This window comes from Vigna umbellata, chromosome 11 (genome assembly GCF_029865625.1).
Source record: "Vigna umbellata cultivar VRB3 chromosome 11, Vumbellata_1.0, whole genome shotgun sequence".
In the NCBI taxonomy this organism is placed as follows: Eukaryota; Viridiplantae; Streptophyta; class Magnoliopsida; order Fabales; family Fabaceae; genus Vigna; species Vigna umbellata.
Window position 1 is genome coordinate 11,142,602 of NC_142175.1, and position 15,625 is coordinate 11,158,226.

At 33.8% G+C, this 15,625-nt stretch overlaps 3 protein-coding genes and 1 long non-coding RNA gene across 4 annotated transcripts; all 4 read left to right on the forward strand.

Moving 5' to 3' along the window:
- Nucleotides 1–2,103: 2,103 nt before the first annotated feature.
- On the forward strand, nt 2,104–6,529 carry LOC148190972 (uncharacterized). The gene is made up of 3 exons (XR_015782897.1): nt 2,104–2,228; nt 5,993–6,052; nt 6,199–6,529. It is a non-coding gene; the product is annotated as an uncharacterized LOC148190972 (long non-coding RNA).
- Nucleotides 2,559–5,120, forward strand: LOC148190973 (uncharacterized). The gene is made up of 2 exons (XM_088102529.1): nt 2,559–4,588; nt 4,667–5,120. Exons 1-2 carry the CDS (start codon nt 2,646–2,648, stop codon nt 4,977–4,979), a joined length of 2,256 nt encoding a protein of 751 aa, XP_087958655.1. The 5' UTR covers nt 2,559–2,645; the 3' UTR covers nt 4,980–5,120.
- Nucleotides 5,121–5,903, forward strand: LOC148190974 (uncharacterized). Its single transcript, XM_088102530.1, has one exon. It carries the CDS (start codon nt 5,256–5,258, stop codon nt 5,901–5,903), a length of 648 nt encoding a protein of 215 aa, XP_087958656.1. The 5' UTR covers nt 5,121–5,255.
- A 231-nt stretch (nt 6,530–6,760) lies between the features above and the next one.
- LOC148190975 (uncharacterized) lies at nt 6,761–8,733 on the forward strand. The gene is made up of 6 exons (XM_088101456.1): nt 6,761–7,079; nt 7,161–7,411; nt 7,511–7,723; nt 7,814–7,906; nt 7,987–8,088; nt 8,173–8,733. Exons 1-6 carry the CDS (start codon nt 6,761–6,763, stop codon nt 8,512–8,514), a joined length of 1,320 nt encoding a protein of 439 aa, XP_087957582.1. The 3' UTR covers nt 8,515–8,733.
- The last annotated feature ends 6,892 nt before the right edge of the window (nt 8,734–15,625 follow it).

The following is a 15,625-nucleotide window of genomic DNA, read 5'->3' on the forward strand; positions in this document are numbered from 1 at the left end:
TTATCTAATTACAACTTTGATCAAACTCCCTTTACCTACAGTTCATAAAATTGGAATCTCTCTTTCTTTTATAATTGTTCCAGAGAACCATTGTTTTTTATTTATATTTATTTGCTATTTGAAAATTTTGTGCTTTAAAATTTGGAATCTCTCTTTCTTTTATTATTGTTCCAGAGAACCATTGTTTTTTACTCTATATTTATTTGCTATTTGAAAATTTTGTGCTTTCACTTGGCTTATGATTCGCTAATATAAATTGTAATGCTTGAATTCTTGTGTTGTTGTACTGTGATATCATGTGGTATGTTGTTCATTTAATTGGAGCCATATAATTTTATATTCCTGTTAGGTGCTTTAAGTATGGTGATGATTGTATTGGTTGTTGCCTGGGGGTATTGAAACTTGGTTATTGAAAAAATATAATGGAATAGTAAGGAAAAGTTGGTGTTTTAGTGCATATAAAATTAGTTCTCTTATATTGTTTTAAAAAAAAAATTAGGCATGAATAAGTCTTGGAGCAGTGGCATATTTATGTTGGTCAAAATGATTGAATACATAAGTTGTTGAATCTAACGCATGATACAATAGTTGGTGCAATGTTTATGGATTGTTTTTTAATATATAATTGGTTATTTAGTTTTTTAAGTCAAGGTATGATTCTGGAAAACTATGCATGATATAAAAGAAAAATTGACACTTAAATCTCTTTTTTTAAGTAATAAACTAACTTTTTATAACTTGAAAATCTGTATCTCTTTAATATTTTGATTATTTTGGGATATGAGTTTTTACCCTGTAAACCTATTACTCCAAAGCTTACCACTAATTACAAGTAATGTAATATAAGCTTATAGTTTCAGCTTTTCTCCTAAACCACTTTGTAGGTAGTTCACAGATACAAACGTGCTTATTAATAAGCTGGTGTTACAACTAAGCTGGGGAGGTATTGTGTTATTACTGAGTTATTGAGTTGTTCTAGTATTTGACTGTCATCAAACTTTGGAATCTCACAGTTATCAAGGTTAGTACATTTAATTTCATTTGAAAACATTTTATTTATTAATTCAATCTTTGTTTGTATATTCCATGAATAATTGTGATTTTAATTTTTAAAAGAGTTGTTGACTGCATTTGTAAATATAGATGTTTTCTTCCTTTTGTGGTCCAACATGTCTTTCACCATCATGGACTACATGGCAGCCTGTGAGGACAATTGTCCTGTTCCCTTATCTAATTACAACTTTGATCAAACTCCCTTTACCTACAGTTCATAAAATTGGAATCTCTCTTTCTTTTATAATTGTTCCAGATAACCATTGTTTTTTATTTATATTTATTTGCTATTTGAAAATTTTGTGCTTTAAAAATTGGAATCTCTCTTTCTTTTATAATTGTTCTAGAGAACCATTGTTTTTTACTGTATATTTATTTGCTATTTGAAAATTTTGTGCTTTCACTTGGCTTATGATTCGCTAATATAAATTGTAATGCTTGAATTCTTGTGTTGTTGGTATGTTGTTCATTTAATTGGAGCCATATAATTTTATATTCCTGTTAGGTGCTTTAAGTATGGTGATGATTGTATTGGTTATTGCCTGGGGGTATTGAAACTTGGTTACTGAAAAAATATATTGGAATAGTGAGGAAAAGTTGGTGTTTTAGTGCATATAAAATTAGTTCTCTTATATGGTTTTAAAAAAAATTAGGCATGAATAAGTCTTGGAGCAGTGGCATATTTATGTTGGTCAAAATGATTGAATACATAAGTTGTTGACACTTACGCATGATACTATAGTTGGTGCAATGTTTATGGATTGTTTTTTAATATATAATTGGTTATTTAGTTTTTTAAGTCAAGGTATAATTCTGGAAAACTATGCATGATATAAAAGAAAAATTGACACTTAAATCTCTTTTTTTAAGTAATAAACTAACTTTTTATAACTTGAAAATCTGTATCTCTTTAATATTTTGATTATTTTGGGATATGAGTTTTTACCCTGTAAACCTATTACTCCAAAGCTTACCACCAATTACAAGCAATGTAATATAAGCTTATAGTTTCAGCTTTTCTCCTAAACCACTTTGTAGGTAGTTCACAGATACAAACGTGCTTATTAATAAGCTGGTGTTACAACTAAGCTGGGGAGGTATTGTGTTATTACTGAGTTACTGAGTTGTTCTACTATTTGACTGCCATCAAACTTTGGAATCTCACAGTTATCAAGGTTAGTACATTTAATTTCATTTGAAAACATTTTATTTATTAATTCAATCTTTGTTTGTATATTCCATGAATATTGTTATCCTTTTGATGTGGTAGTGTATTTCATTTTGTTTAGGAATATTTTTGAATGGATAAATCTTGGATTGCTAAACCTCGAAATACAATTGAATACTCTATTGGTTTAGAAAAATTCTTAAATTTTGCTTTTGAGAATGGGGCTATTGGAGATACAATTCGATGCCCATGTCCCAAATGTGGATTTATGAAATGGCATAATAGAGTCGAAGTTCAAGAGCACTTGATCTTAAAACAATTTCCTAAAAATTATGTTATATGGAATCTTCACGGTGAGAAACAAACAAAAGATATTTCAAGAAATGAAGATGATATACAAGAGACATTTCATTCTGAAAATCCAATGGAAACAATGATAAATGAAGCATTTGGGCATTATAGGCAAGAAGGTACTAATATAGGTTCACAACATGTGGATGTAAACAATGTTCTGAATGAAAGGCCAAGGGAGAATCATAATGAATTTAATGAATTTCTCAATGATGGAAATCAGATCTTATGTGATGGGAGCAAGTACACAAAATTAGAATTTGTAATCAAGTTATATCATATCAAGGTTTTGTGTAGATTAAGTGACAAGGCAATGACTATGATCTTAGATTTGTTAAGAGATGCATTTAGTGAAGCAAAGTTGCCTCTTTCTTTTTATGAGGCTAAGAAAGTCATCAACAAACTGGGTCTTAACTATACCAAAATAGATGCATGTCCGAATGATTGTATGTTATATTTAAGAGATGATGAAAAAGATTTGGACACATGCAAACATTGTGGTACATCTAGATGGAACCCAAAGAAGAAGAAGAAAAAGCAACCTGCTAAAGTTTTACGTTACTTTCCATTGAAACCAAGATTGCAAAGATTGTTTATGTGTTCTAAGACTGCAAAGCATATGAGATGGCATTCTTTAGATAACAAGGATGGGTTTATAAGGCATCCAAGGGATGGTGAGGCATGGAAGACATTTGATTTAATGCATCCAGAATTTTCTTCTGATCCTCGAAATGTTCGCTTAGGCCTTGCTAGTGATGGTTTTAATCCTTTTGGCACTATGAGTTCTACCTATAGTATTTGGCCAGTTTTTTTAATTCCATACAACCTTCCACCCTGGATATGTATGAAGCACACTTCATTGATCCTATCCATGATCATTCCAGGCAAGCAAATGCCTGGAAATAATATCGATGTCTACTTACAACCCCTTGTGGATGAGTTACGTGAGCTATGGAGTGATGGAGTGGACACCTTTGATTCTTCACTGAATGAAACTTTTAGAATGCGAGCTGCTCTTATGTGGACAATTAGTGACTTTCCTGGCTTAGGTATTTTATCTGGTTGGAACACACACACAGGTTTAGCTTGTCCTACTTGTAACTTTGATGCAGAACCTTGTCGTCTTCCTCATAGTAGGAAGTGGTGTTTTATGGGGCATCGTCGCTTTTTAAGTAGAAACCATAGATTTCGATTGAATCGTGTTCGTTTTGATGGAAGCACTGAAGAACGGAATCCACCACTAAAATTATCAGGCTCTGACATTTTTAGGCAAGTGGAAAATATTAATGTCACATTTGGGAGAGGAATTCATTTGGATGGTAGAGGAAAAAGATATAGAGAAGAAGTTAAACAATGGAAAAAAAAAAGCATTTTCTTTGAACTTCCATATTGGGAGTCTAATTTGTTACGCCACAATTTAGATTTTATGCATATTGAAAAAAATGTATTTGACAATATTATGTATACTTTGTTGAATGAAAAGCCTAAATCCAAAGACAATCTTAATGCTAGGAAAGATTTAAAGGAAATGGGTATAAGACAAGATCTTTGGCCACATGATAATGGAAGATATCACCTTGCTTTGTTTTCACTAACTCGTGATACCAAAAAGTTGTTTCTCAAAACTTTGAAAAATGTATTAGTACCGGATGGTTACTCAAGTAACATTTCTAGATGTGTTGATGAGGTGCAACATAAAATATTAGGACTAAAAAGTCACGATTGCCATATTATTATGGAGCAATTACTACCATTGGCAATTCGTAACTTGTTACCAAACCATGTCACTGCAACCTTGGTGGAGTTTTGCTCATTCTTTAAAGTCCTTTGTACTAAAAGCTTAAATCTACAAGAACTTGAAATGCTTCAAGATCGCATTGTGGTTACACTTTGCCACTTAGAGATGTTATTTCCACCATCATTCTTCACAGTTATGGTTCATTTAACTGTCCATCTAGTAGAAGAAGCAAAGCTTGGAGGTCCTGTTCATTATCGATATATGTATCCTATAGAGAGGTAATGCTTAGTACTTTTTGTTTAAGGTATCATATATATATCCAAGTTGTTTAATGTAACTATTTGTCATTATTATAGGGAATTAGGTCATTTAAAGACATTTGTACGAAACAAGGCACAACCAGAAGGTTCTATAGCCGAGGGATACTTAGCTGAAGAGTCTCTTACCTTTTGTTCTAGATACATTGAAGATATAGAGACAAGGTTCAATAGACCTGGACGTGTTTGTGATAACCCAGATGATAATGAGCCTATTGAGTCATCTATATTCCCACAAGCTGGGAGGGCAGTAGGAGGTTCCTCGATGTTTACTTTAACTCAGATGCAAAAACTACAAGCCCATCGATATGTGCTTTTAAATTGTGCCATAGTCACACCGTTTGTTGAGTGAGTAATCTACATTAAGTGTGTGATTTGTATTTAAACAAATTCAACTATATTAGTCATCCTTTTTTATTATATTGGAATAAATTCATGTAGTGAATTTAAAGAACTAATAAAAAGAAGATCAAGAGGAAGGCGACCTTCAACCACTGAGATAGAAACTAGAGTGTTTAAAGAGTTTGTTGATTGGTTTAAACAACGGGTAGGTGATCAAATAGTACACTTTTTGTTGTTTATTATGTTATCTTTCAATTCTGACTAACATAATTTCTTTATTTAGATTATGAATCCAGAAACAGTAAATACAATGTCTATGGACTTGAAGTTTCTAGCACGAGGTCCATTGGATAATGCTAGAAGATTTACTGCATACAACATCAATGGGTTTAAATTTCGAACATTGACTCGAGATGAGGGATTGAGAACACAAAATAGTGGTGTTTTTTTAACATCTAATACATCTTGTGTTTCAAGTAGTGTTGATAGGAACTTAAGGCAAGCAGACTTACCCTATTATGGAAAGTTAGAAGATATCATTGAGCTTAATTATTATGGCCGATTCAAAGTTGTTCTTTTCAAGTGTAAGTGGGTAGATACAACACGAGAGAGAGGATATAGAAAGGATCAATGGAATTTTAATTGTGTTAACTTTGATAGACTTATTCATATTGGAGACCGTGAAGAACATGAACCTTATATTGAGGCATCTCAAGCACAAATGGTATATTATGTTGATGATGTTGTTAATAAAGGGTGGAGTGTTGTAGTGCATTTAAAGCCAAGAGATTTGTATGAAATGGGAGAAGAGGTAGAAGAAGAGGTGTATGAAAATGAGCCATATGAAGATCAACAACTTGAGAAATTTTATAGTAATGACAATGAATATGTTCAATTGGCTACAAACCATTTAGATGATGATATCCATGAGTGAAATGTATGACTTGCAAAGTTAATGATTATTTATATTCAAAGTTATTTTCAATATATGTACCACATATTTATATGACTACATCTTCTCAGTTTCAGGTTAGAAAGGAGAAGTTGGGTATTTTGAATTACAACTCTTCATCATTTGGGAAGGTAATGAATCTGCATTTTGAATATGCTAACCATGTTCTGAATTTTATTTTTCTGTATTTGTTGTGAGCTAAGGATTCATTGGAATTGTGGCTTAACTAGTTGTCTTTAAGGTTCTTATTCTGAATATGCTAACCATGTTCTTGAAGGTTACTGTTATGTAAAGATGGATATGCATGCAGCAGAAAAAGGTCACATTGGGATGATGATGTGTGTGTTTCTGTTTTTATTTGGTGTATTTATTGTGGGAATTCAGATTGATACATGTTCCCCACTTTAGCAAGTTTTTTTTACTTTATTAAGGCTGCTTCAATGTATGCAAAGTGTAGTGATAGTATTTTGTATAGCTAATTACTATATACTGTTGAACTTTAAAAGTGTCTATAGAGATTAGAATTATAATTGTAGGCAGTGATCGCAACAATTGGTGAAGTAAGACATTATAAAAGCAATTGTCATTGTCCGTTGAGAAAACTACCACTTGCCATTACATAAGATCATTCCATATTCTAATTGTTTACTTCTTGATTGTTTACTTCTCACTTGCAGCATTTTGGTATATTTTAGTCAATTTTCCTCACTTTTTTAATTTCACCAATATGTCAATGTTTCGTTGCACCAGAATTTGATATAATGATCCTCACTTATCCATCAAAGAATTCTCTAATTGTTTCACCTTTTAAGTTAATTATTTTTCATAAATATGTAGTCATGCAAAAGGTTAAGCGTTTTCGAAATCTGCAAAAATCTACACCTCAACCTCAATGTGTGGAAAATACTACAACTCAACCTTCAGGTAATTCTTCACCAACTAATCCTATAGTGTCTTCTCCAATGATTGACCAACCACCATCATCACAACATGCCGGACTTGAATCCTCATTACCCACTGAAAATACACAACAAACTGAAACATCCACGCATGTTGGATGTGAATCCTCATTACCCACTGAAAACACAGAACAAACTGAAACATCCACCCAACAAGTTGGACGTCAATCTTTATCGTATTGGACTGTTGATGCAATAGGTATATGTCATATTTATTTTTTCTGAATGCATATTTTTTTAAATTGTAGTGATGATTGACTAAGTTGTTTTATTGTTAAAGACTTAGAAGGAGTTTTCAAGAAAATTAAGGTCAAGGTCAAAGAAGTAAATAATTTACCTTCTGGGGAACGCATCATTGTGGAGTTTGATGAGATAGGCATGCCTATTGGTGAAGGACAAGGCGTGCTTGCAGGATACTGTGGTATATTGGCAACTGATGGCAATTTGTTTCCAATTAATTTTGAAAGGTGGTCTGGAAAAACAGGCATGCCTAACACATATTTTTTGGAATGCTTTAAGGAAATGTTGCAGGTATATATATCATTATGCACGTATGACTTTTATCTTTTGAAATTTTTCAATTTTTTTATAAATGTTAACACACTAACTATGTTTTCTTTTTTTCAAAAGCCTCGATTTTGTTTTAGGATTGCTGAAGCTAATGCACAACGATATTGTAAATTAACTCTTGGTAGAAAATGGGCTGCACATAGGCAGAATTTATGGAATGAGTTTTATGATCCAGCGAAAACCAAAGATCAAATCATAAGTAATGTGCCAACTGGTATAGAAAGAACTCAATGGGCTCATTTTGTTACTTATCGTCTAAAACCAGAAACACTGGTATAAATTTCATTATTTTGAATGGTGTGAATTGTTTGTGTACTTAATTTATTTTATTGGTATATTAACTTACAATTGTTTCTCTCATAGGAGATGTGTAAAAAAAATAGAGAAAATCGCAACAAGCAACTAACTCCTCATACAGGTGGTTCTAAACCTTTCTCAAGAAAAAGGCATGAGATGGTAGGGATATTAGTAAACATGACAGTTTTTACTATTTTTTAAAGTTTACTATTTATTTTAATTTCTTCTTTTTTATTTAGTTTATGGAAACTGGACAACTGCCTAGTCGTGGAAAACTATACATTGAAACTCATAAAAGAAAGGATGGATCATTTGTAAATGACGCAGCAAAAGATATAGCGGTTAGTTCTATTATAATATTATATTTTCAAATATGTTTTTTTTAATATTTAGACTTTTAATTATAAATTGTTATATGCCTATAGGAACAAATTGAAGTGGGTTTGACTCAAAGTACTACCAATGAATCAGAGGTTTCTCCTAATGATGTTGTTGGTAAAGTGTTAGGCCCAGAGCATTCTGGGAGAGTACGATGTATGGGTTTGGGAGCAGCTCCTACTAATGCATTTAGGAATACAAGACTTCGACTTTCAGATTTAAGTCTTGCTTCATCTACCACTGTCCCATCATCATCATCTTCTAATCAGTGGCAACAAAAGTATAACAATTTAGAATCAGCATTTAAAGCATACATGATAATGAAGGAAGGAAAGATTCCTGATGAATTGATCTCATTCTTTGATCGTCAACCTCAAGTAAGTTACTAAATATAGTTGAAGCATTGTGCCTAATATACTTTAATTATAAGCATTCTTTATTATTAATATTTTTGTTTTATCATTTTAGGAAGGTGGTGATGCAAATGAGCCCGAGTCTCCTTTGGATACGATAGGATCATCTGGTGCTAGCAACATTTAGGGAGTTTATGATGTCCTTTAGGATGAAACTATATTTAGCCTATGGATTTTGATTAATTATGAATTTAGTTGTAATTACGATTCAATTTAACTTACTTTTATATAGCATGGTGTTTTTGATAATTGAATGTTTTAATGATATATAATTCAAGACTTTGGTAAAAGAAGTTTGTCATGCTTGTTTGTCTTTATTATAGTATTTGAATTTTGTTACAAATAAATATTGTTGACAAAACTATAAGCATCTTAATGGTGATATATGTAATATAAGCAAAATAAAGTTGTAAACTCACAACCTAAATAGTACAAATGAGGCGACTTAAAACATGTAAATTATAATTGTCAAATTGAATATGGTATTAATCCAAAAAGGTTTGAGAAAAACGAGGTTGATTTTACAGTAAAATAGTTGAAAATAAAAGAGGTTTCAAACCTCTACAAAATAATAGTCAGTAATAGAAGAGGTTAAAACCCTCAACAAAAAGACCTCTGCAATATAAAATGGATACCAGAGGTCATTGAAAACCCCCGCAAATTAATAGCGACGACTCTAATTGCGGGGGTTTGAAAAACCCCTGGAAATTAATTTGTGGAGGGTAAAAACCTCCGCAAAATGGAAAATAAACCTCCACTAAATAACCGGTTTTTTGTAGTGAATGTTTGAAATAATTGAAAAGGAAGAAGAAGTCAAAGCAAAGCCGCTAGAATTAAAAAGATTACCAGCACATCTGAAGTATGTTTTTCTAGAAGAAAATGGAACAAAGCCAGTCATCATCAGTAACTCTTTATCTCTACAAGAAGAAGAACAGCTGATAGAAATTCTGAAAGCTAACAAAGAAGCAATTGGGTGGTCAATCTCAGATCTTAAAGGAATTAGCCCAACTTATTGTATGCATAAGATCTTTATGGAAGAGGATTATAAACTGAGTGCTCAACCACAGAGAAGGTTAAATCCTGTAATGAAGGAGGTGGTTAGAAAAGAAGTATTGAAACTATTAGAAGCTGGTATCATTTATCCAATCTCTTATAGTGAATGGGTGAGTCCAGTACAGTGGTTCCAAAGAAAGGTGGGATGACAATGATTCATAATGATAAGAATGAACTTATTCCTACTCGGACAGTTACTGGATGGCGTATGTGCATTGATTACAGGAAGCTAAATAAAGCCACTAGGAAGGATCATTTTCCTCTTCCTTTCATGGACCAGATGTTAGAGAGATTATCAGGTCAAGCTTTCTATTGTTTTCTAGATGGATACTCTGGATACAATCAAATTGTGGTAGATCCAAAAGACCAGGAGAAGACGACCTTTACTTGTCCTTTTGGTATCTTTGCTTATAGAAAGATGTCGTTTGGATTATGTAATGCTCCAGCTACGTTTCAAAGGTGTATGCAAGCAATTTTGCAGATCTCTTAGAAAAATGCATTGAAGTATTCATGGATGATTTTTCAGTCTTTGGAAATTCTTTCCAAAGGTGTTTAGCTAATTTGAACACTGTTCTTAAAAGATGTGTTCAGACAAATCTTGTTCTTAATTGGGAGAAATGTCATTTCATGGTAACTGAAGGAATTGTGCTAGGACATAAAATTTCTGCTAAAAGAATTGAGGTAGATAAAGCTAAAGTAGAAGTCATTGAGAAATTGCCTCCACCAACAAATGTAAGGGGGATTAGGAGTTTTCTCGGTCATGCTGGGTTTTATAGAAGATTCATTAAAGACTTCTCAAAAATTGCTAAACCATTGAGTAATCTTTTGATGAAGGACGCTCCTTTTGTGATGAATGAAGAATGTTTGAAAGCTTTTGACATATTGAAGAGCAAATTAGTGTTAGCTCCAGTAATTGTAGCCCCACATTGGAATAGAAATTTTGAATTAATGTGTGATGCAAGTGATTATGCAATAGGAGTTGTTCTTGGCCAGCGAAAACAACAAATTTTTCATCCAATTTATTATGCCAGCAAAGTTCTGAATGATGCTCAGTTGAATTATGCTACCACAGAGAAAGAATTTCTAGCTATAGTGTATGTGATGACAAATTTATGAACACCGAAAAACGGCTGCCACAAACTTGTTTAACAATCGGCAAGTGTGACCGAATCGTTTCAAGTAATAAACTCGGTAAGACCAAGTATCGTTCTCCCAAAGGACTCACGGCCTAGTTTAGTTATGTGATTCATTGATTATTTAAGACTTAAGAACGAAATAAGTGGAGTTTAATATGCAAAACAGAAAATAAACATGTATGCACGAATTTGATCAATGGCTAAAACAAAATACAAACACTTCAATGGAATATATGGATGAGTATGTTGTTGGGGTTATCAATTTCATCTTATCCACTCTCATATACTTTAGGAATTCAACATTCTTTTCATCATTGTTAATGCCACTCTCTAAATTACCTTGCAAGAAGGCCTATCCCTAATTACGAGTTCATACGATTCCTAGCATTCCTAATAATTAGTTCTTTCAGTGCAGGACCTTAACGGTAACCAATATACTACTGGGAGAAATTCCCCGGATCTAGACTTCCCCGTACGTTCCCGTATCGACAAAATCAATAATCATGCATTGAATGAGTTAAACAAAGCAAACATTGAGCAAAGAGGAAAAACCCTAACTAATGATGAAAGAAAGCATAGGTCTTAAATATAAGATGTAAAAACAAATTCCATATATAAGAGTTTCACAAGACTACATGGATTCCCCAACAACAATACAAGGTTTAGTTCACCATATTCATGGTGAAACTAGATGAATAATAATGAAAGAATGAAAGATAAAACCCTAGAAAGGTGAAGAGGTAGCTTGAGCATCCAAGATCCTCCTTCAAAGGGGTGGAAGAGAGAGTGTTTGCTTCGTTTCTGCCAAAGATACAAACCCTAGGACGTCCTAAAGCTTATATACTATTCTAAAATTACAGAAAATTTAGGCCCAAGTCCATAAGTGTGCCGCTCAGCGGTAAGTGCGTGAGTTGGTTTCTTCCCCTCAACGGCCATTTTGCCCCTCAGCGGATCCCCCGTGAGCTTCTGAGTGCCGCTCAGCGGTAAATTGCCGCTGAGCGGCAGCTGCGGCTTCTCCTTTTGCACATTTTGATGTCTTTTCTGATTTCATCTCTCTCCTTCTTCACTTCTTTCACCAAATTCACCTTAAAACCTGCACAAAAACACTGAAATCAAGCATAAACCTGTCCAGCTCTCTTATTTATGAAAATATGAATAAAAGCATGATTTCAAGCTAGTTTCTAAGTGTTAAAGGTTGCTTTTAGTATCAATTTCAAGCATGAAAATAACAGTTTTTCAACTGTTATCACAACCCCAAACTTAGAACTTTGCTTGTCCTCAAGCAAACAAGATGTAACTCAATCTTCTACCAATTCATATGATGGTTCACTCATTCAAAAATTTCTTTTCAAGATAAGCAAAGACTTCAATCAAGCTTTTGACCAAGATTTCAATCAAGATGTGCACATGCTTTAGTGTTCACAAACTCAGTTAATATCAAACAAATGCAATTTTTCATGAATGATCAATCAATTAAGCATGGATGTTCATGTGTTCATGGAATACTTCCTCACCAGGTAAAGTGTTTCACTCACACACAAGTGTATAAGAGGTAATCACTCATTCACTCCACTACCACAATGTCACATGAATCAACTTTGCCTTTCATTTAACCACAATCAAAACATTTACAAGCATGCATCATCACAAGGACTTTTCAATGGCTTATAACGTGGCTGGGCTAATCAAGAAAATTGGTTTTTCTGGATCACAAAATCCTTGAGTTAAGAGAATCATAACAACACAATTATTCTTATTTTTCCCAACTTGTCTTTACATTGAGCTTTGCTTTTTCTTTTCTTTTCTTTCTCTTTTTCTTTTCTTTTCACATTCTTATTCTTAACTTTTAGCTCAATGCTTTTCCTTTTTCTTTTTCATGCTTTCTCAACAACCCCAAACTTGAACATTTAACAAAACCACAAAAGATTTTCTACTTAACTCAAGGTAAAGCTTTTCAACAAGGGTTTTCAATTTATGTTCAAGGCTAAGGGTTCAAAGGATAGAACACAAAGTGTTCTCTTTTAGTGGGCTAACTTCATGAATTTGGCCAATAAAAAGGGTTCCAACAAACGGCCTTGATCATATGATGCAAAACAAGCAATTGATTCAATCATAGAAAACCTGGGCAAAATCATTCATGCTTTCAAAGTAATAGCATTCAATCAATAAAAACTCTGGAGCTCAAAACCTCACAAATAGGCTCATTCACATTTGACATACACATCCTGCTTAATCTCACAATCACAATCATAATATCCTGCATTTGTTCACAAAGCTTGTGAATCACCTGTATAAGCATTTAATGTGCACATCTATCTCAACATCAATCAATCAATAATCATCAGCAAGCATTACTTATCACACAATCACAGTCAATAGCAAACCATCATAACAAACCAGGTTTCCAATAGAGTACATCAACCTTAATCTAAAACAAAAGTAAATAAGTTCAGAACACTTAAACCAACAAAAGCATAAGTTCATGATAGCATTCATCAATAAATGCTATCTCAGCTCCTCATCAATCTGAGCTATCCTCTATATCTTCCTCTTCTTCCTCATCTTCATCATCTTCAAATGCATCATCATCATCAGCTTCATCTTCTTCCATCTCCCAAACTGAAGCTTCAGCTGCTTCAGCTCCTCCTCCTTGCACCGGCTCCTCTGGCCAAGCTACCACATTATGGAATTCCTCCATAGTCCACTGATAACAGTTGAAAAACTGTTATTTTTATGATTAAAATTGACACTAAAAGCAACCTTCACACTTAGAAATTAGCTTGAAATCATATTTTTCTTTATATTTTTAGAAATAAGAGAGTTGGACAGGTTTATGCTTGATTTCAGTGTTTTTGTGCAGGTTTTAAGGTGAATTTGGTAAAAGAAGTGAAGAAGGAGAGAGATGAAATCAGAAAAGACAACAAAAAGTGCAAAAGGAGAAGCCGAAGTCACCGCTCAGCGGCAGTTTACCGTTGAGCGGCACTCAGGAGCTTGCGGGACGTCCGCTGAGGGGCAAAATGGCCGCTGAGGGGAGAAAACAAGTCACGCATTCACCCCTGAGCGGTATTTTACCGCTGAGCGGTACTCTGGAAGTCACGGGAGATCCGCTGAGGGGCAAAATGGCCGTTGAGGGGAGAAAACAAGTCACGCAATCACCGCTGAGCGGTAGTTTACCGTTGAGCGGCACTTTAATGGGCTTGGACTTGACTTTTTGTAATTTACGAATGATACATAAGCTTTAGGGTTTCCTAGGGTTAGGTATCTCTGGCTGGAACGAGGCAAACACTCTCTCTACCACCCCTTTGAAGGAGGATCTTGGATGCTGAGGCTTCCGCTTCACCTTTTTAGGGTTTATTCTTTCATTCTTTCATTGTAATTCATCTAGGTTCACCATGAATATGGTGAACTAAACTTTTTATGTTTGTTGGGGAATCAATGTCATCTTGTGAAACTCTCATATATGGAATCTGTTTTTACATCTTTTAATTAAGACTTATGCTTTCTTTTCATCGTTAGTTAGGGTTTTTCCTCTTTGCTTAATGCTTGCATTGTTTAACTCATTCGATGCATGATTATTGGTTTTGTCGATACGGGAACGTATGGGGAAGTCTAGATCCGGGGAATTTCTCCCAATTTTATATTGGTTGTCGTTAAGCTCCTGTACTTATGAACTGATCATTAGGAATGCTAGGAATTGTATGAACTCGTGATTAGGGAGAAGCCTTCTGGAAAGGTACATTAGAGAGTGGCATTAACAATGGTGATTTGACTGTTGAATTCCTTAAAATATATGAGAGTGGATAAGATGAAATTGACCCCCAACAAACATATTCATATCTATCATTCATTGAAAGTGTTTAGCTTTTGATTTTTTCCATTGATCAATATTCATGCATACATGTTTATTTTCTGTCTTGCATTCTAAACCACAAATATTTCGTTTGTAAGTCTTAGTTAATTAAGAAACCACATAACTAAACTAGGCCGTGAGTCCTTTGGGAAGAACGATACTTGGTCTTACCAAGTTTTATTACTTGAACGATTCGGTCATACTTGCCGATTGAAAACAAGTTTGTGACATCATAATTTGGTGTTCATAAATTTGTCCATCAAGTTTTTGGCGCCGCTGCCGGGGACTCGTGGTTTAACTGGTTAATTTGTGTGATTATTGATTATCTTTGACTTATTTTTTTTTATTTTATTTTTAAATTTCGAATTTTTATTTTATTTTTCTGTTGTTTATTTTTTTTTTATTATTATTTTCTGAATCTTATATTTTCTTTTATATTTTTTTGTGCTAACCAAATTTTCTAGGGTTTTGTGTTCTTGTGTATGCAGGAGGCAATTCGAACTAGAAGCAAGAAAATAACAGAACCTCTGCTTGAAGGATTAGAAGACAGTAGACGGAGGAGAAGAATCAGAACATCTAGAGAACTTTTCCCTCCTCCGGAAACTCTGTTGCAACCATCACCACAAGGTTCTGACAATAGCACAGAAAATATGGAGAATAATAATATCAGAAGAACTCTTGCTGATTACACCAACATAGCTGGACCTCAACATTTTAACAGCATAGCTAGACCTAGAGTTAATGCAGCCAATATGGAGGTCAAACCAGCATTGATCCAACTGGTGAAGAGTAATCAATTCAATGGGTTATCTCATGAAAGCCCATATGAGCACCTTACTACATTTAATGAAATTTGCAACACAGTGAAAATCAATGGGGTGCCAGACGAAGCAATCAAACTTAGTTTGTTTCCTTTCTCATTGGGAGGCAATGCTAAGCTTTGGTTGAACTCTTTTCCAGAAGGAAGTTTCACAGAGTGGGAAGCAGTGGTAACAAAGTTTTTGAACAAGTACTTTCCACAATCAAAGGTGACAAAAGGCAAGCAAGA

What these genes read in the sequence shown, in the direction of transcription:
- LOC148190974 (XM_088102530.1), top strand. Translation starts at nt 5,256, where the DNA reads ATGAATCCAGAAACAGTAAATACAATGTCTATGGACTTGAAGTTTCTA.
- LOC148190973 (XM_088102529.1), top strand. Translation starts at nt 2,646, where the DNA reads ATGGAAACAATGATAAATGAAGCATTTGGGCATTATAGGCAAGAAGGT. An exon ending in TATATGTATCCTATAGAGAG is followed by an intron (nt 4,589 to 4,666) that starts GTAATGCTTAGT and finishes TCATTATTATAG; the next exon opens with GGAATTAGGTCATTTAAAGA.
- LOC148190975 (XM_088101456.1), top strand. Translation starts at nt 6,761, where the DNA reads ATGCAAAAGGTTAAGCGTTTTCGAAATCTGCAAAAATCTACACCTCAA. An exon ending in TTGGACTGTTGATGCAATAG is followed by an intron (nt 7,080 to 7,160) that starts GTATATGTCATA and finishes TTATTGTTAAAG; the next exon opens with ACTTAGAAGGAGTTTTCAAG. An exon ending in GTCTAAAACCAGAAACACTG is followed by an intron (nt 7,724 to 7,813) that starts GTATAAATTTCA and finishes TTTCTCTCATAG; the next exon opens with GAGATGTGTAAAAAAAATAG.